Source organism: Ictidomys tridecemlineatus, chromosome 3 (genome assembly GCF_052094955.1).
Source record: "Ictidomys tridecemlineatus isolate mIctTri1 chromosome 3, mIctTri1.hap1, whole genome shotgun sequence".
Taxonomy (NCBI): Eukaryota; Metazoa; Chordata; class Mammalia; order Rodentia; family Sciuridae; genus Ictidomys; species Ictidomys tridecemlineatus.
Window position 1 is genome coordinate 214,346,840 of NC_135479.1, and position 18,756 is coordinate 214,365,595.

General features: G+C 60.0%; 1 protein-coding gene and 2 long non-coding RNA genes across 8 annotated transcripts in view; 1 reads left to right on the plus strand and 2 right to left on the minus strand.

Moving 5' to 3' along the window:
- The first annotated feature begins 1,792 nt into the window (after positions 1 to 1,792).
- Pdxk (pyridoxal kinase) overlaps positions 1,793 to 18,756 on the plus strand; it is a 31,267-nt gene continuing 14,303 nt past the window's right edge. The window contains exons 1-2 of one of the 5 annotated variants that reach the window (XM_078044747.1): positions 1,793 to 2,026; positions 13,777 to 13,831. In XM_078044747.1, the coding sequence (XP_077900873.1) occupies positions 1,940 to 2,026; positions 13,777 to 13,831 (142 nt within the window). In that variant the 5' untranslated portion in view covers positions 1,793 to 1,939. Of the gene's footprint in view, positions 2,027 to 2,180; positions 2,316 to 3,571; positions 3,731 to 10,844; positions 10,902 to 12,049; positions 12,152 to 13,776; positions 13,832 to 18,756 lie in introns of those variants that run through there. The other 4 variants (XM_078044746.1, XM_021725266.3, XM_040287099.2 and 1 more) reach the window with 4 other exon arrangements.
- On the minus strand, positions 2,874 to 3,828 carry LOC144376532 (uncharacterized). Of its 2 annotated transcripts, none has more exons than XR_013437109.1 (3): positions 3,689 to 3,828; positions 3,494 to 3,600; positions 2,874 to 3,343 (listed from the first exon to the last, which is right to left on the minus strand). It is a non-coding gene; the product is annotated as an uncharacterized LOC144376532 (long non-coding RNA). The 2 variants fall into 2 exon arrangements; XR_013437110.1 differs by having other exon boundaries at positions 3,490 to 3,600.
- Positions 5,175 to 11,544, minus strand: LOC144376533 (uncharacterized). The gene is made up of 2 exons (XR_013437111.1): positions 6,263 to 11,544; positions 5,175 to 5,538 (listed from the first exon to the last, which is right to left on the minus strand). It is a non-coding gene; the product is annotated as an uncharacterized LOC144376533 (long non-coding RNA).

Below are 18,756 nucleotides of genomic sequence, written 5' to 3' on the forward strand. Positions count from 1 at the left end.
CAGAGATGCTCTACCACTGAGCTATGTCTCCAACCCTTTTAATAAAAAAAAAAGTTATTTGTTCTTTTTAGATACGTGACAGTAGTGTATTTTGACATATCATGCATATATGGAGTATGATTTCCCATTCTTGTGGTCGTTCATAATATGGAGTTAACACTGGTCATGTAGGAAACGAAGGAGAGTAATGTCTGATTCATTCCACTGTCTTTCCTATTCCCTTCCCTTCTCCCTTCCCTTCACTCCCCTTTGTCTAATCCAGTGAACTTCTATCCCCCTTGGGTTCTTTGGGATTGGCTTACTTCACTTGGCATGATAGTCTTCATTTTCATCCATTTACTGGAAAATGCCATAATTTCATTGTTCTTTATGGCTGAGTAATAATATCCCATTGTGTGTATATACCACATTTTCTTCATCCATTCATCTGTTGAAGGGCACCTAGGTTGGTTCCATAGCTTAGTTATTGTGAATTGAGCTGCTATAAACATTGACGTGGCTGTATCTTTTATTTATTTATTTATTCATTTATCTATTTTTTGAGGCAGAGTCTCACTAAGTCGCTCAGGTTGGCCTTGAAGTTGGGATTCTCCTGTCTGTGCCTTAGCATCCCAAGTTTCTTGGAGTATAGGTATGGATGATGATTAATTATTATTAATTACAATGTACTTTCTCTTGAAAATGTTCCCTAAGCAATGCCCTCCTCTTGCAGGGTACCATGCTTGCTCTCATGTGCTGTCTATATCACTGACCCCAAGGGTCAAAGCGACACGTCCAAGACCCACAACCTGGAGGAGTTGTGCCCTCACGTCAGCTCAGGAGAAGGCTGGGTTGGGAGATGAAGGGCAGGGTCAGGTTCATCCTCCTGCAAGGACCTAGGTGGGTGTCAAGATGCTCCAATATTTGGGGGCTTTTAACCCCCCTTTCAATCCTTATCAGCTGCCATGGGGGTCTCTCAGTGACCCTGGGCTAAAGCATTTGGTCTGGTGGTTCCCACCCTGATCTTTTCGCCTTTCCTTTCCCCCTTATTGGGCCAGGACAGCCTGCCAGAAACTTCACTCTGAGCTTGTCAGGGTGGGGGAAGTGACCGGTTGGTGCCTGAGGGCCACACTGGAGGGCTCTGTGGGTGGCCTGGGGAGACTGCAGGTTTCAAACTGGAGTTTTAAAGTGGAGTTGCTTGGGCTCAGGCCTCAGGCCATCCTTAGTGGGCAAGTACCTGAACCTGTCAAACACGTGGCCCAACTTGGGGGCAGCCTGTGGCCAAGGGCCAGGCACTGGCGGCTGAAGGTTGTTCTTTGCTGCAGGCTGCGCCCCTGGTGGGGAACACTAGGGTCCTCCAGCGTCTTTTGGTGGTGTGGGGATGTCTGCTCCACAAAGCTGTGTGCGGCTCCCCGTGGGCTCTGGGGCCCTGGGCCCTGAGAGTGCAGCCTGCCCGAGTGCGCAGCGGTGTCGGCCCGCGCCTCCGCCGGTGTCCTTCGCGGCGCTGGGCGTGGGACGGACTTGTGTCCAGCTGCGCACTGGAGCGCTGTGCCGTGGTCCGGGCAACGAATGAATCAGTAAACGAACAGACGGCGCTGCCCAGCCCTTCCGGGTGTACCGAATGCGGACCGGCGCTTAGAGGGTGGGCGCCCACGTGCGGGGACGCAAAGTCGCCGCCGGGAGCGAGGGCCCCAGCCGGATTTCGCTTCCCGCTCCCGGGAGGGGCGGGGCTTGCGCTGAGGTGCCCGCCCGCTTCCCGCCCCGGCCCGCCCCCGGCCCGCCCCGCGACGCGCGGGGCTCGCGGGTTCGCAGCCGCTGCTGAGGTCAGAGGAGGCGGGCAGCGTCCGAGCCCAGCGCCTGCGCGAGCCGGGCCGCGCGCCGGAGAGCCGCGATCGGGGAGCCGGAGCGAGCGCCGAGACCGTGACACCGCCCCGGCCCCGCGCCGCCGCGCCCGCCCGGCATGGAGGAGGAGTGCCGGGTGCTCTCCATCCAGAGCCACGTCGTCCGCGGCTACGTGGGCAACCGGGCGGCCACGTTCCCGCTGCAGGTACGCGCTCCGCGCGGCTTACGTAACCCGCTCGGCTGCACTCGCGCCCTGCGTGCGGATCCGCGGCGGGGTGGCGGGTCGCCCCCAGCCGTGACCTTGGCGGGGTCCCGCAGTGAGCCCCCGCTGGGGTCTGGATTTCGGGGCGCTGCGGCCAGAGCCTGGCGCGCCCATGAGCCTGCTCCTTGGGCTGGTGGGCGGGGGCGGGGAGCCCTGCTGGCGGATTGGCCGGGGCTTGGGTTGGGGGGTGCTCAGGTGGGACCGAGCCCCGGTGCACCAGCTGTGGCGTGCGGTGAGTGCCTCTGGCTTCCTGCCTCCAGGCCAGCCGTGGGCGGGGGCTCCCTGGAGGCGACAAAAATGCGGCAGGGTTGGAGGAGTCAGAGCTGGTAGGACCCGGCCCTCGCGGGCAATGTCCAGGCAGGACGGTGAGATAGGCAGGTGTTTGCGCTGGCCTCCAGGTTCTGCCCCTTGTCCTCTGTGGGCCTCACGAAGGAGAGGATAGTAAGGTTGCAGACAGGCCAGTGGTCAGGAGGCTGGGCCAGCTCTTGGGCTGTCCATTCCTGGAGCCCACTGTGTCTTCACGTGTTGCTGTAGGCCAAGCACCTACTGCTTCCTGGTTATGGTTGGATGGTCAGGAGGGGACCTGGATACAGTGGATGTTAGGCTGGGCCTGAGGCAGAACCAGGGTATTGTACTGGGTGGGCCTGGCCAGGTGATAGCCCCCTTGCCTGCCCACCTTTGGCATGGTCTGTGACAAGGGCAGATATGGCAGGTCCTTGGGCTCCTGCTGTGCACACCCAGTCCCTGTGCTGAGCATTGCAGGACATGAAGAAGGGCCACCTGCTGGGTGTTCTGGTTCACATCTGTAATCCTAGCTACTTGGGAGGCTGAGGCAGGAGGATCTAAAGTTTGAGGTCAGCCTGGGCAATTTAGCTAGATCCTGTATCAAAATAAAAATTTAAAAAGGGTCTTGGGATGTAGCTCAGTGGTAGAGCACTTGCCTAGCATTCTTGAGGCTCTGGGTTCAATTATGCAAGAAATAAGAAAAAGAAAGGGTCGCCTATTTGCAGCAGGCCTGCAGGTTGGGCTAGTGTGGAAGGAAGACAGGAAGGGCCAGCCTGGGGGTAGCATGCTCAGCTGTGGAGCAGGAGTTCAAGACCAAAGGGATTGGGTGGCCACTGAGTCTTGAGCCCCTGTTGGGAGGTGTACGGTGCCTCCCCACCTCAGTCTCAGGCTTGCCTCTCATTCCAGTGGGCAGACCTTGATTGCGGCAGTCAGTGTGCAGCCCCTGGCTCGCGGGGGAGGAGGGACATAGCAGGACTGCAAAAGACAGGGTCACTGAATGAGATGTGCTTGGAGCAGGGGTGCAGGGGTAGCTAGGCTGGGCTCTGCACAGCCCTACCCACCCAGGCAGTTGTGCAAGCCGCTGTGGCTCTCTTACCCGTCCCTTCTCCCCTCCTCCCCACCTGCCTGCTGCTTCTCTTCTTCCCTTCACTGGGTAAACTGCTCTTCTTCCTCTTGTCCTGGTCCTTCAGCAGGCTTCCTGATTCCTGAATTCCAGGCATGTGCCTCGGCTTCTGCACCAAGGAGGAGGACATAGTGTGCCTGTTGCCAAGGGAGAGGCTCTTCTGGACAACCCATTCGGGGAAGAGCTGTGCTTCTTACCTGGGGTCCCAGTGCCCAGCATCCTTATCGGTGGCTCCACAGGTGCCTGTGCTGGCATTGTGCTTTTCCACCCCTGTGTTTGAGCACCACTGGGCAGGGAGAAGCAGTGGGCTGGGTGGGGCGGGCTGGGGTGGCTGGCTGACCTGCCCATCCAGTTTGCACAGCCTCAGCCAGCACAGGAGGGGCCTCGGTGGGCAGAGCCTGGAAACGGATCTGGAGCAGCGCTCACCAGCCTTCAGAGGCAGGTCCATGGGGAACATTCCCTAAGGTCCAGAGTCACTGTAGTGGAGGTTTTGGTCAACACTACACAAGTTGGTACGCCAGAGTATTGTCTACATGGCCAAAAGTGGGGGAAGAAAAGCTAGAAAAGGAGAAGGTCTAGGCTTGGGCCAGGCCTAATGCCCTAATACTGCATCAGAGAGACCACAGAATGCCCCAGGGGCCTGGCATGGGGCTGGAGAGACCACTGTGGAGACTGACCCTAGTGTCCAGGGCTCTGTGCCACAAAGCAGGTGTCCCCTCTTTCTGTAATTGCACTGGGGGACGTGGGCCTGGTTTCTGAGCCTCCTGTAGTGGGCACCATCTCTGTCGGGGTCTGGTGCCAGGGCTCCTGAAGCCCTTCGTGCCAAGTGTGGTACGTGCCCTTGGCCTTCGTATTCCTGCTGACGGCTGATGGCTGTGGCTTGGTGCAGACTCTCACCTCAGGACCCTCAGGGTCCTGCCTCCTGCACACTGTTGAGTCCTCAGGCCCACTCCTGGGTCTCATGCAGGCAGCAGAGCAGCCCCTTGCCCTGGGCCAGGGAAAACATGCTGACGAGAAGGGAGTAGAACCTTGACCCTGATTTGGGTTTTATTTCTGGGCCTGAATCCAAGGTGCATTTTTGTGCCCAAGGGGAACGAGTTTGTGGGACCAGTGCCAGCAGGGCTGCAGTGCCAGGCAGGGTGATCTGGGGTTTGAGAGTACAAGGAGGATGAGGCAGTCTCCTGGCTCTCGTGCTCCCACCCTCCTTACCCACCTCTGCAGCGAGGAGAGGCAAGGGGCTTGTGGAGTCCTGCACACTGGCCTGCGAAGCGTCTGGGCCGGGGAGGCCCTGCTGCTCTGGCCCTGGGCTGTGGGTCAGGGGAAGGAAAGGTGTCCTGCTGCACACTGCCTGTCCACACACTGCCAGGACCATTTCCTCTTCCCCTCCCCCCCCTTTTTTTTTAATGGTGCTGGAGATTGAGCCCAGAGCCTTTCTTGCACGTGCCTGCAAACCCTCTGCCGCTGAGCTAGACCCCAGCCTATCCCTTTTCAGGGGAAAACCTCCAGGTCTTTCAGGCCCCGAGCTCTGGGTTGCCTGAGCCTGTGGGTGTCTGCCTTTCTGGCATGCTGGTTGGGAAGTGGAGATCCCAGGATGCTCAGAGCCTCCCAACCTTGCTCCTGCCCTCTTGCCTCCCATGGTGGGGTCACAGTCAAGTTTACCATTACAAAGCACCTCAGATGGGGTGAGCTGAAAACAAATTTATTCTCTCCTCTGGAGGGCAGAGGGTGCACTCGCTGGCAGCGGGGCCCTGCATGTTCCCAGAGGGTTCTTCCTGCCTCTCCCAGGTTCTTCCTGCCTCTCCCAGGTTCTGGTGGGCCCAGGTGTTCTTGGCTTGTAGATGCATCATGTCTGATCTTCTCCCCTTGTTCTCCCCTTCCAAGGACACTTGTCACTGAGCTCAGGGCAACCAGCTAATCCAGGACAATCTTATCTTGAGATCTTTAACTTTCTATTTGCAAAGAACCTTTCTCCAAAATGATCATGCTCAGAGGTTTCAGTGGACACACCCTTGGAGCCACCATGTGGTCTGCCTGGGGTTGGAGGGGCCTGCAGAGAAACCCAAAGGGGCAGTTAGGGTTTTCTAAAAGGCTCAGAGGTTGGTGACACCCTTTTTGGGATGTGACATGAACTGCCTAGGGTGGCAGCAAGCACTGCCAAACCTGCCCTGCTGGGGGGCACTGGAGCCTGTCACGGCCACTGGGCCTGCAGGTGGCTCGGAGCAACTTTACGTCCTTGTGTCAACCTCTGGAGGAGTGGGCCTGGGCATTGTGGCCATGTGGCCTCTGTGCTGGGGTAGCCTCAAGGATGGTGGGGGAATCATGAGCACTGGACACCAACTTACTGAATCCATTGGCTTTGAAAATCCAACCTGGGGCCTTAGCTCAAAACCCACTTAAATACTTTGTCCCTGGAACAGGAAGGCACGGCCATAATCTCCTGCCCCTGAGGACGTGGTAAGGTGGACAGCTTGGTTTGGGGCCTGCAGAGAGCAGCCTCATTCTTTGACTGTCCTGGCCCCTTGTGCAGGGCCAGACCCTGAGGGGCAAAGCCATGCCTGTTGACCAATGGCCTGGGCCTGGACACCCTGCAGGAAGAAGCACGAGGTGGGCATCAGGTGGTGTGGGAAACCTAGATTTCAACATGGCTCTACTCCTCTCTGACAGGTGACACTGGCAAAGTAGCCATGGCTGTGGTCCGGGGTCCCTGGAGCCACAGGACAGTGGCAGGTGCATGGTATAGATGCACATGTGGGCAGGCCGCTCTTGCTCACCTCCTTGGAGATGGGTTGGAGTTGGAAACGGTCTCGTGTCTTCCATCCCTCGTTCCCGCCAGGCCAGGCTGCCTGCTTGCTCTTCTCTGGTTGAGTTCTCCCTTCTCCCTTTGGCCGCTGCTGAACCCAGGTCTGAGCCAGATGGGTCCCCGTCCTGGAAACATGGTGGTGCTTTTAGTATTTTTTCTGCATGAAAGAACGGTATCGGTTGTTCTTGCTCTTGTGACTCTGAGTTTGGGGCTGAGGGTTCTAGGTTCTCTGCTGTCACAGAGAAAAGTGAGAACCAACTGGTTTCATTTTCTGATTGCTCTTTCCCTGCTTGGACCACGTCTGTGTGTGTGGGTGAGGTGGGTGCCGCGGGTGCCTGTGCATTACAGGTGCGTTTCTTGGTGCTGCTCTGCCCTCTGCAGGACACTGGCCTCATTTCAGTAAGGCTTGGGATGGTGCTTCCCGCTATGGAAAGCGGGGACAAGTCTGCAGAGCGGGGCGCTTCAGTGTCAGGGCGCTGACTCACTGGCCTTGACGTGAGTGCACGCCCACACAGAGCTTCTGAAGTAGTCATGGCCGGTCCTCCTTGGTGACCTGGAGCCGTGACATGGGGAAGAATGGAAGAAAGGAGAGAGGAGGGGGAGTGCTGGGGACGGGCTCGGGGGATGCAGCCCCGTAACGCCGCCCTCCCTCCCTGCCCGGTGGAGCTGCCATCCTGTTCCCTCCGCACCCAGCTCCATGTGGGGCGTCTGTTCTCAGGGGTTCCGCTGCTGGCCCAAGCCTGCAAGCCCCTCCTCCTAAGGCCCCAGGAAGGCTGACCTTGTGGCCTCCTGTGAGAGCCACCAAGCACCTGGCAAAGAGTCCCCTTTGGGTGGCTTGAGGAGCATGGTGGCCCTCCCAGTGACCAGTGTGTGTGCGAGTGAGGCGCAGGAGGGGGCCAGCACTGGGCAGAGATCCTGCTGAGCAGGTCAGGAAGAGCAGCAGCGTACAGAGGGAGGTGCAGCAGGACTGGAGCTGGAACCCGCAGCATTTGCTCTGCTGCCTTCGGGTGGACAGGCCCGAGGCCGCACTGAGTATCCCATACTGGGCTGGGAATACCCTTTTGGCAGCCTCTGGACAGCTCAGCAGCCCCAGCTGTCTGGCCATCTGATCTCTTCTAAGCCAGGGGAGTGGCAGACAGGCTGGTGAGTGGCGGGAGGAGGGGGGCTTCCTACCAGCCTGGTTCTCTGTGACCCCCTGTTGCCTAGAAGAACCGTGGCTCTTGAGTGACCCAACGGCAAGATGGGCTGACCATGGTCAGCCCCTAGGTGTTGCCAGGAGCTTGGGGTGAGACCCTTGCCTTAGGGCTTTGCAGGGCAGCCCAGTACCTGGGAGACCCTGGACTCCACTGCCCATGGTCCTAGCCGTGAGTGCTGTGGGCACAGAAGTGGGTGCTGGGGGCTTGCGGGGGCAGAGCTTTGACTGCAGAGGCGGGGCACACACGTGGGCAGAGGCAACTGGGGGGCTGGGAGTGAGCTGGGGAGGTGGGAGACCCTCTGGGGAACACAGGCTGTCTCCAGAAGTTCCCGTGGAGATCAGGATGAGGATGTGCCTTGGCTGGATTGTAGGCAGCCTCAGGGACCTGGGCCTGGGCCCTGAGGTTGCTCAGATGACTGACCTCCTCTCCACCCCTAGAAGGCTTTGAGTGAGGGTGGGCTGGCCCCTGGAGGAACTGTGCTGGAATATTCCGGAGCTTTCCCCTGCTCCTGCATTCTGAGTCACTCTGCCTCTCCTGGGAGGAGGGATCTGAGCTGCTGCTTCAAGGCAGCGTCTCTCGTGTCTGCCTCGCTGCTAGGGGAGGGTTGAAGACACAGGGAGGAAGGCGTCACTGCTGGGAGTGGGGGCCACCTGCCCACAGCAGCGCTAGCCTGCGTCACTGCCAAGTGGGGGTTGCTTGGTGGCCATGGGGCCGGGGTACTGGGGCTGCTGTGGCAGGAGGAGGAGCTTGTATTGTGCAGCTGGGTGGAAGGAGGGGGAGGAACGGAGAGCCTCTGGCTTCCCTGTTTAGATTCGAAGGCTGGGAGTGCCCCTCCTCCTGGGTGCACCTGAGCCGTGTTGCTATGCAGTTCGGGCAGTAGAGGGTTGAGAGCCTTTCCAGGTCCTGCCTGGGCCCTGCCTGGGCTGCTTTGGGCATTGGGGCAGAAAGTCTGAGCAGCTTCCTCTCCCGGCAAGGCAGCCTGTGTCCGACATGCACACGACATGCACACGACATGCACACAGCTACAGATCTCGCCCAGCCACAGGCAGGGACCCCCTGCTGCAGTTCAGGCACCATCCGTGTTGAGGGGCAGAGGCTGCCCACTGCAGGTCTCCCAGGGAGCGCCCACTGTGGCGGCAGTGAATCTCCGCCTCCTGGGGCACTGAGCCTCCCAGTGCTCGGCCAGGCCTTCCTCAGCTGGACCAACTCTGGGTGCTGGAGCTTCATCTGTTAAGCTTCTTGGCTGAGACACCCCATCTCAGAGGCCGTGGGAGGGGGGAGCCTGAGCCCCTGAGCATCCTGGCAGGTCCCAGATGCTGCAGAGACTCCAGGTGCTGCAGAGAGCCCAGGGTGCTGCAGAGAGTCCAGGAGGCAAGACATTGATGGGGCCCTGGGGGCTGGAAGGAGCACACTGTCCCCCTCACTGGCCATGCCTGGGTGGAGGTAGGCCCAGGACTGTCCGTGCTGGTTTTTCCTGCACACACACCTGTGACGGGGACGGTCAGACCAGTGAGAGACGGGCAGCAGTGAGGAATACAAGAGAACAGCTGGGGTCTGTCTGCTCCCCCCTCACTGTGTCCCTGTGTCTGTCTCACGTGCCCTGTCTGTGGGAGAGGTGGGGGACTGCCCTCTGTCAGGACTGTACAGCGGACCCTGGAAGCAGAACTGCAGGTGGAGGGTGCTGTCCTTGGCGAGGGAGCGGAACTGATGGCACAGTGGCTCCAGGGCTTTGGGGTCCAGAAAGTAGCCAGCAGCTCTGCAGCAGGGGCTCATGGAATGGCGGGAACCCTGCCTGCTGCTTGGGGTGTGAGGCTGTGGTGGTGGACACTGGTCTGGGCAGCAGTGGACCCTCAGGGGCAGGTTTGGAGGGTGCAAGGGGTATGACTTGAGGGAGCTGGGGCAGCATCAAGCCCAGAGGCCAGTGAGGACCATCGCAGGGAGGGCGTGAGGTGGTGTGAACAGGCTGCGGTGGGCCGTGCCAGCAGAAGTGGACCCGTGGGGAGGTGGGCCGAGGGGCGGCCGAGCTGGAGCGGTTCCCGGTCCTCTGTCCCTGGGTGGCACCGGCGAGTCCTTCCTTGTCTTGAAGCAGGTTGTCCACCTCCTGGCTGTGTGCCAGCTGTGTGCAGGTGAAATCTGAGTGGGTGCCGGCAGGGGCTGGCTCACAGGCACGTGCTGGTTTCCCAGGTGTGGACCCTTCCTGCTGGCCGAGCAGAGCTGTGGCGGGAGATGGGGGGAGATGCAGGTGGCGCAGGGCGCAGCCGCTGCGCAGAGCAGAGGCTTCCAGGCTGCAGGGCGTAAGTGATGACGAGGTGCGGTGAGCTAGCTGGGAAGAGGCGAGGTCTGCTGGCCTTGGGGTGCTCGGGGCACGGGAGGGGTGCAGTCGTGCAGGCTGGTTCCACGCAGCCATTCAGAGTCTGCAGTTTTCACGCCTCAGGCCTCCCCTTCTGCCCAGCAGCCACTGGAGTTGGGTGGGACCTGCCTGGCTAGTGACAGTCCTGGGAGAGAGACCACCTCAGGTTTCACCCATATGCAGAAGCCACACAGGGCAGGTGAGGGCCACTGGGGTCACCCTTTGAACCAGGGGGCCCCAAGGCCATTTTGGGCACCAGGCTTTCTGTGACACAAGGTGGTTTCTCCCTCAGGAGGCACAGACCAGCAGTGCTGTCCCCAGAGTGGCCTGAGGTGGCTGTGTGGGTCAGGGGTCTGGGGCACCCCAGCAGGGGGCCTGTGTCTGCCTGCTGCCCGCCGTCTCCTGACCCTCAGCTGAAGGAGCAGCCTGTGGCTCCCCGGAGGGGAGGTGGGGAGCAGATGGCCCAATGAGGCAGCTGCTAGGCCAGAAAAGGCAAAAAGGGAACCCAGTGGTGACCCAGGGGCCAGCAGCTGGCCTGGGGTGCAGGGAGGGGCCTGCCGGGAACCTGCGCTGGGGGCCCTGGGCCTGCCGTGGCGAGGGAAGGACATCAGTGCCCTCCCAGCTGGAGGCAGGGGCCTTCAGGAAGGGCCTGGTCAGGGCCCAGCCTCGAGGAGCCCAGCGCACACCTGGGTCTGGGCCCAGGAGCGAGCCTGGAGACCCCTTCCTCCAGGGCCGAGGCCTCCTGGGAGCCCGCCTGGCTTTGCCTCCTCCCGAGTGTGGCTGAAGTGCAGCGCTGACGGGTGACGGGGTGCTGCCACAGGCATGTGACGCTGAAGAAGCTGATGGGGCGGCGTTGGGAACGGAGATGCCAAGCGCATCCCAGCCCCTTAGCTGTCATTGAAAGCAGAGGACAGCAGCTTCCTTCTCGACACCAGGGTTGAGTGTCCACCTCCAGAACTGGCAGGATCTCCAGGATTGTGTCACTCTGCTTTAATCCGCTTCCTCAGTCTTCGGGGACTGAGATGCTGCAGGCCGCGTCAGTCGCGTGGACGGGGTCCGGCCAGGCAAGTGGACTCTGGGGGTGCGACTGCTGATTTTTGTTGATTACTCTAGTGATGGCATCGGCTTAGTCCTTGGAATGACCTTGGTGAACACAGATGGTCATTGTGCAGTCCAGTGGCTCAGCTCCAAGTGAACGCCACCCACGGGGCAGACAGAATGTGCAGAATGCCAGGGCACCCGGCCAGCCGCTCATGCGTGGCTGGGACACATCCGCCATCTCTGCTGCCCGCCTCCTGCCCCGCGTCTCTGCCTGGCTCTCTCAGTCTCTCACGTGCTCCGCGTGTCCCCCTGTCTCTGTGTGTCTCTGGCCCTCTCCCACGCTCTGTCTCTCCCACATGTTCTCTGTCTCTCTGTCTCTCACACACGCTGCCTACCTCTGTCTGTCTGTCTCTCCCACACTCTGTGTCTCACAAACCCTGTCTGCCTCTGCCTCTCCCACGTGCTCTGCCTCTGTCTCTCTGTCTCTCACACGCTCTGTCTCTTGTCTGGCCCCACATGCTCTGTGTCTCTGTCTCTCACTTGCTCTGTCTCTCTCTGTCTCCCACACGCTGCCCGCCTCTGTCTGTGTCTGCCACGTGCGCTCTTGCCCTCTGTCCAGCAGCTTCTGCCGGGGAGGTGGCCCACTTCTCTCTGCCCGCTGTAGGTCCTAAGGTTTTTCTGGAACGTTCTATGGAAATATGCACCAGAAAAGCAGCTTGGTGACCTGCTGTCTCCTGCTGCCTCGCCCCTTGACCTGCCAGTTGTTTCTCAGAGCTCCTTGTTCTCATTTTCCTGGGACTTTGGCCCAGGGGAGGTCTGATTCTGAGCCATGTTTACCTGGAAGTCCTCACACTTGGTGGGCGGGACTTTCATGCCCCCAGCTCTGTCCCCTCCCTCCCTGGCGGGCTACCTCTAAGTCACCAGTGGATGGAGTGGGCGGCCCTCGACTCGGCTCTCCCTGAGGCTTAGGCCCCGGCTCCCATGCCCACCAGGCCCTCTCCCTGGGTTGGTGGCACCTGCCAGTGTGGAGCATTGGGTTGGTGGATTCTTCAGTGGCCCTTTGGTGACTTAAGCATGGAAGGAGCCACTGTAAACCTGGCTGGGAGTGGGGACGGGGGCAGAGGGGAGACTCGGCGCCCTCTGGAGAGGCCGGCAGGGGTACTCCCTGGCCTTTGCCAGGGGTGTGATGTGGCTGGTGTGTTGGGAGCTAGGAGGCCCCTCCGGGTGGACAGCCAGCCACAGGGAGCCGAGAGCAGGTGGAGGCAGCCAGCAGGTGAGCTCTCAGGAAGGTGGTAGAAATGGAGGGGTGCACGCAGGAGGAGGGGTGGCCTGGAGATGGTGGTGGGGTGTCTTCCAGCGGAGGAGGCAGGGGAGGTGGGAGGATTGGCCAGCATGAGCCTCAAGCTCCTTGGGCATGGCCAGTTGTCCTGATTGCAGGTGGCCAGCCCTCCCCAAGTATAGAGCCCGGGGACATCCCTGAGCCTCCCAGTCCAATTGAACACCTGCCTGTGGCATGACTGAGTCCGTGGCCCCCAAGTCAGGGCTGATGGCATGTCTGGCCTTGACACAGGGACAGGATGGCCCGAGCGTGGGGTGGGGGAGGCCCCAGGCTATCCCTTGTGCTCTCGAAGGGCCAGCAGGAGAGCCAGGGCCTACAGGTGGCTGAACCCTTGCACACCGCCCCGCAGCACATGCAGCTGCGTTCCTGCAGCGCCTGGCCCTGCCTGGGGTGGGTGGGCCTGCTGCCCCCACACTGGGCACAGGGCCACGGATGGGAGACAGGCTCCGTGCTGAGTAGTTCCCTGAGCAGTTGGAATGGCTGGCTCTGTTCAGGTGCACACTGGGCAGTGTGCGACCAGGGAGGGGACTCTCTGGCAGGGCCACTGTTATAGGTCCACTGTGATGGTGCCCGCAGGACCAGCCTGGCAGAGGCAGGTGGGCAAGGTGGGTAGGCCTGGCAGTGATCCAGGTAATGGGTTGAAGAGTGTCCGAGGGGCACTGAGGGAGTCCTACCCACTGAATGTGAGAGGCCAGGGAGGTGGGAGGAGCCAGGGAGGACTGCCCCTGCACTGCGTCCCACAGCATAGCCTGCCGCCAGCCCTGCAGACCCCATAGATCCTGCAGACCCTGCCGGCCCCGCAGTCCCGCAGACCCCGCAGACGTGGCTCCCCTTCCTCCCTCCACCATAAAAGTGCTCTTACTTTTAGAAAAGTAAGCTTTTAAACTCACAGGTTTTAATTTTCTTCAATAAACTGCTTCCTGCCCTGAGAGCGAATCTGCTTCCTCTGACCACAGAGACCCCCGACATGACCCCGCAGACCAGGGTGTCTCAAGGGCCCAGCTGCCCTGGCTGAGTGACTCCATGAGGGACAGTGGGAGACTCCTGCCAGGGAGCAGTGAGGGTCAGGTGGCTGTGGTGGTTCGGGGAACCTCGGGCCAGCTGGCCGTGAGCACCAGGGATGGCCAACCAGGTGGCCTGGCAGGCCCAGGCCTTACTTCCTCAGAAGGGCGGAGGCTGGGAACCGAAAATCTGGCACCAAAGATGGCCTCACAGCCGTTGCTGGTCCCCGCATTATATTGGTTTCCTTGAATGATTTCATTTGGTGGAATTTCCAGAATCATCCATGACCCCTTCAGTGAGTTCAGCTGGACAGGGGCTCTGCCTCAGCCTCTGGGCTGCTGTGCCCCATGAGTTTCCTAAACAAAGGACGAGAAGCCCCTGGCTAGGCACATGGGGCCCGAGAGTGCCAGGGGCAGCAGGTCAGGGAGAGCCGCACCCACCGCCCCTGTTACTCCCCTCCTCCAGGCAGGTGCTCGGGCTGTCACCAGGGCCCTGATGAGGGGTCCCTGGGACCCTGACCCTGGGCTCTCACACCCGTCCTGCTGTCTGTCTTGCAGGTGTTGGGATTTGAGATCGACGCGGTGAACTCTGTCCAGTTTTCAAATCACACAGGTAAGGCCTCGTGCAGCAGTTGAGCTGAGCACAGGTAGGTGGCATGGACCCCTGGGAGCCAGAGTGCCATCCTCCTATGGACGAGGGCCCCAAAATGTCACTCTCTACTGAGTCTGGGGGCAGGAGCTAGGGTTTCCTCATCCTTGATGTCTGTTGGGTTTGGATCTCAGCTCTGCTGCTCTGGAGGTGTGTGACGTAGAAGAGGTGATAGGGCCTCTCTGTGCCTCAGTGTCCTCCTCTGAAAACCAGGGTGGTGATCCAAGGCCCAGCTTGGGGAGAGAGTTCCATGGGTGAGCCCCAGGGCTGGTGCCTGGCTAGGAGCACTGTCCTCCCTGCCGGGTCAGCCCTGCGGGAGGCCTGTTCACACCCTGTTCACCAGGGGGCGCTGTGGGTGTGAGGAGGTCCCCTCTGTTCCAAGGTGACCCTCTAGGCAGTCTGGATTTTTAACTCCAGTGCCACAGAGCGGGGCGTCTGTGCTCATGGGGACTCCGAGGACTTGGTTGCTCTGAGCACTGAGGGGTGAGCCTGTAGGGGAGGCCTCACTGCACCCCTGCCTCCTGGGCTCCCTACCTGTTCCCACCCTTTGCCCCACCACACCGTTGCTCAGAAGCAAGGCTGGCGCCTCTCACCTGCCCCCAAGGTGTGCGGCCCCTGGGCAGCCATGGCGCTGGTGGATGAGTGACAGCCCCTACCTTGCAGCCCTGGGGTGGGTGGAGCACCCCATGCTGCCATCTCTGTCCTCGCGTCACAGGCTGCGCAGGCTGTGTCCTGGGCGGTGGACCTGCAGTCCTTGACTGAATGACCTTCATTCCTGGAGTGCGGGCCTTCTCACCTGCTCCCCACCTCCCAGAAGCAGCCGCCAAGGCCCCTGGCGCAGGGGAGGCGTACTGCCACGTTAGTGACAGCCAGCGTCCTGGGCCAGCGCTGTGCTGCCTCCGCCCAGCGAGGATCTGTCGTGTGGTCCCACGTGGGGCTGGCCATGCAGGCCCAGCCACGTGCTGTCTCTGCCCTGGGCCACAAAGCCCCATGGCCCTGAGCCAGGACACTTGAGCCAGCCAGGGTCCACTGAGGCTCCCCTGCTCTGCTGCCTGCTGTGCACTTCCTGGGTGGGCAGTGCCCAAGCAGCTCTGAGCCCTACTCCAGGGTCTGCCCTCTCCTCCAGGCCAGAAGCCCTCCTCCCCCTTGTTATTTTTATTTATTTTTAAAAATCAATTATTACATTAAATCAATGTAATCAAAAACACACTTCTAAATGCTAATTATTAATTTTTGTATAATCGTCCTTTAATTGGTCCAGAAGAAACTTTTTTTTTTTTTTTTTTTGGGTGGTGGTGGTGCTGGGGATTGAACCCAGGGCCTTGTACATGCGAGGCAAGCACTCTGCCAGCTGAGCTATGTCCCCAGCCCCCAGAAGAAACTTCTTGACTTATACATATTTATTGCTCTCCCCTTTTTAAAACAATTCTGTTACGATATTCACGTATCATGCGATTAATTCACCCATCAAAGTGTACAGTCATTGGGGTTTTTGGAGGGTGGCGGTACCAGGGATTAAACTCAGGCACTCAACCACTGAGCCCCATTCCCAGCCCTATTTTGTATTTCATTTAGAGACAGGGTCTCACTGAGTTGCTTAGTGCCTCACTTTTGCTGAGGCTGGCTTTGAACTCGGCATCCTCCTGCCTCAGCCTCCTGAGCCGCTGGGATTACAGGTGTGTGCCACTGTGCCCAGCAGTCTATGGGTTTGGTGTATCCACAGAATTGTGCAGCCATCTTCACAGTCGATATTCTAGAATGTTTCCATCATCAGAGCAGCACACAGTGGCGCACAGCTGTGGTCCCAGCAGCTCAGGAGACTGAGGCAGGAGGATCCCAAGTTCAAGGCCGGCCTCAGAAAGTTTGCAAGACCCTGTCTCGAAATAAAGATAAACAGGACTGGGGTGTTGCTCAGTGGTTAAGCACCCCTAGGTTCAACTCTGGTGGCTTAAAAGAAAATACAGAATGAAGGAAGAGTGTCAGTTGCTTCTCCCAGCCTCCACAGACCTGCTTTCCATCTGAATGTCTGCTGGACATGGCTGTGGTCAGGGACACAAGGTCTCCACACGTGGCGTTTCTCACTGAAGCAGCTGTCCGCGCCCCAGCCTGGGGTGCTCCCTGCCCTTCCTGGGTGAACGGGGTCCCCCAGGGTGGATCCCCCAGGGTGGCCACATTTTGTTGTCCAGCCATCAGTCGCACCTCCTGGTTGTGTCCAGCTTTGGGCTGTTTTGAATCGGGCCGTGGGGACACTTCCATGCTCTGCAGTGTACACATCACCCAGGGGTGGAAGGTGAGGGGGCTCAGGCTGCACCTGACCCCCAGCAAGGAGCCGTGACAACATGTGATGTGTCATCTGCTGGGAGCTCAGTGGAGACTGAGCGCTTGGGGTTGGTCACTCCTCCTCTGCCTGGCCGAGGAGAGCCCTGTACCCCGCATTCCCGCTGCTCCTTAACAGGCCTTGCCAGAGCTTCCTGTTCCCAAGGTCCCCGCCTCGAGAGGACAGTACGGAGCTGGCGGGGCTGAGGCTTGGTGGTTGGGACTGGGGCACTGTCTTGTCACCTGGAGTTTGGAGAGTGAGGCAGCTGGCCAGGGGCAGCCAGCGTGGACACAGGGAGCCTAAGGACTGGAGAGGGCTGGCAGCAGGAGTCTTGGGACTACCCGGGGGCGGGACTGCAGTGGGAAACCTGCCCCCCCACTTCTCTGCTGCTGTTGGTTGACCAAAGGATCCAAGTGTCCCTTCCAGAAGGTTCTCGCAGGCTCTGGACCCATCGAGTCACAAGGGAGGTGCAGGAGGCCCCCGGGCCCAGGCTTTCATGTTTGGTCTCTCTCTCAGACTCATTGGCTAGAGGAAGGTTGCTTTGGCTCAGCTCAGGCCCCAGGCTGGTTGGCTCTGGTGCTTTGGGGCCTGTGGTGGGGCGGCACATTACAGGAGGAGACTGGGGGGAGCGAAACCGCTCTCCTTCTGTCCAGGAAGCATAAAAGGAGAAGACTGGGGGCCCACCGTTGCTTCTGAGGGCACGCGCCAGCCACCTAAAAACCTCACTAGCCCCCCCCCCCCCCCCCCCCCCGCGACAGCACCATGCTCTGCACATGGACCTTTGGGGACATTGCAGATCCAAAACACATCAGCCCGGAAGCCACCTCTCTAGGAATCCTGTGCTCTGCCGTGGGGCCTGTGCTTGGCACCTGGCTGGGTGCTGGCGGATCACCGTCCTCCTAGTGAGCCAGGGGCTGAACTGTGTCCCCACTCTGGATTCCTGGGTTGCAACCCCAATCCCCGGGACCTTGGAATGTGACTTTATGTGGATGAGGCCTTTAGAGGCACTGATTAACGTTCATGAGGTCATGGGGTGGCCCTGACACAACACAACTGTCCTCATAAGAAGGACACGTCAGAGCTGGGCCTGGTGGTGCGCCCTGAAATCCCAGTGGCTCAGGAGGCTGAGAGGAGGGCTGCCAGTTCAAGGCCAGCCTCAGCCGTAACTTAGCAAGGCCTTAAGCAACTCAGCAAGACTCAACAACTAAAGAGGGCTGGGGTGTGGCTCAGTGGTTGAGCAACCCTTGACTCAGTCCCTGATACCAAAACGTATCCCTGGGTTAAATTCCTACTACCAAAAACTAGAGAAGAGGAAGCCATAGGACCCAGATGCACAGAGGGGAGGATGGCATCTGAACTAAGGAGAGGGCTCCGGAGAGACCAGCCCTGAGACCTTGATCTCAGACTTCCAGTTTCCAGAATGTGAGAGAATGAGCACCCGAGGTCTCAGCGGGGTCTGTGTACCTCGTCACAGGTGCCTGAGCACACCAGGACACAGGTGTGCAGGTGGGCTTACCCCACCCCCCAATTTGGAAGGATGTCTGAGACCAAGGTTCAGAAAGGACCTTTTTGTCTTCCACCCTGCACCACTAGGCCTGTGAGATTTTGGTGGCAGCCACAGGCCTCCTTAGGAAAGCTAGCCCAGGGGCATCCCAGATAGTGGGCAGCTGGAGCCTGGAGGGGCAGGCTCCTGACCAGCTGAGCTGGTAGCCAGGGGTCAGTCTGTTTCTGTCTGGCCAGTCCACCGCGTACCTGGGTCCTGCACGTCCTTCTTCAGTCGGAACCTGAGGGTGCCTCTGCCAGGTGGGGCAGCCGAACCCTCGTGTGTCCCTGGGGCTGTTCTGGAGAATGGCATTTGTTCCAGACACCTTAGGATGGCGCCTGGGGAAGCCAGGGTCCTTTGCCTTGGGAACAGCTGTCACTACACAGGCCAGATACTCGGGGAGGGGTGTCACAGGGCCCTCATGCAGGGAGTCGGATGGTCTGACGCCTCCACCCCTGGGCTCTGCTGTTCCAAGAATCAGAACCGAAGGGCTGTGAGATGTTGTGTTCGGGGGACTGAGTCGGGGACGCCAGGCCCCTGGGTGGGGGGAGTGGTGAGAGGTGGGTTTCCATACTTGGCTTCCCCTGGCACGCACGGGTGCCCCCCAGCAGTGCCGCAGCGTCCTGCACCTCAGGTGTACCCCAGGTTGCGGGCAGTCCTGGAGTGGACACCTTGCTTGGAATCCTGTTGGTCAAGGGCAGGCTGGGCACTTGGGTCTGTTTCTCGTCCGGCTTGGTCCAAGGCTTTCCTTGCCACTCGGTAACCCTGTGGTGGAGGTGTCCCAACAGGGTGCCCAGTGCTGGGTGACAGCCCCGCTTGATGCCCAGGAACACAGTGGGGACTGGATCCGGAGATGGGGGGAGGGCACTGAGCCACTCCTGCAGAGCCTGGGGAGAGGTCAGGCAGCCTGGCTGCCCTTCCCACTCAGGACCCCAGTTCTACGGGACCCAATTGCAGCAGGAACTGGCCAGCAGAGTGTGCAGACACTGGTGCCGGACCTGGGGCTCTCAGGGGCACTGGACACGTGTT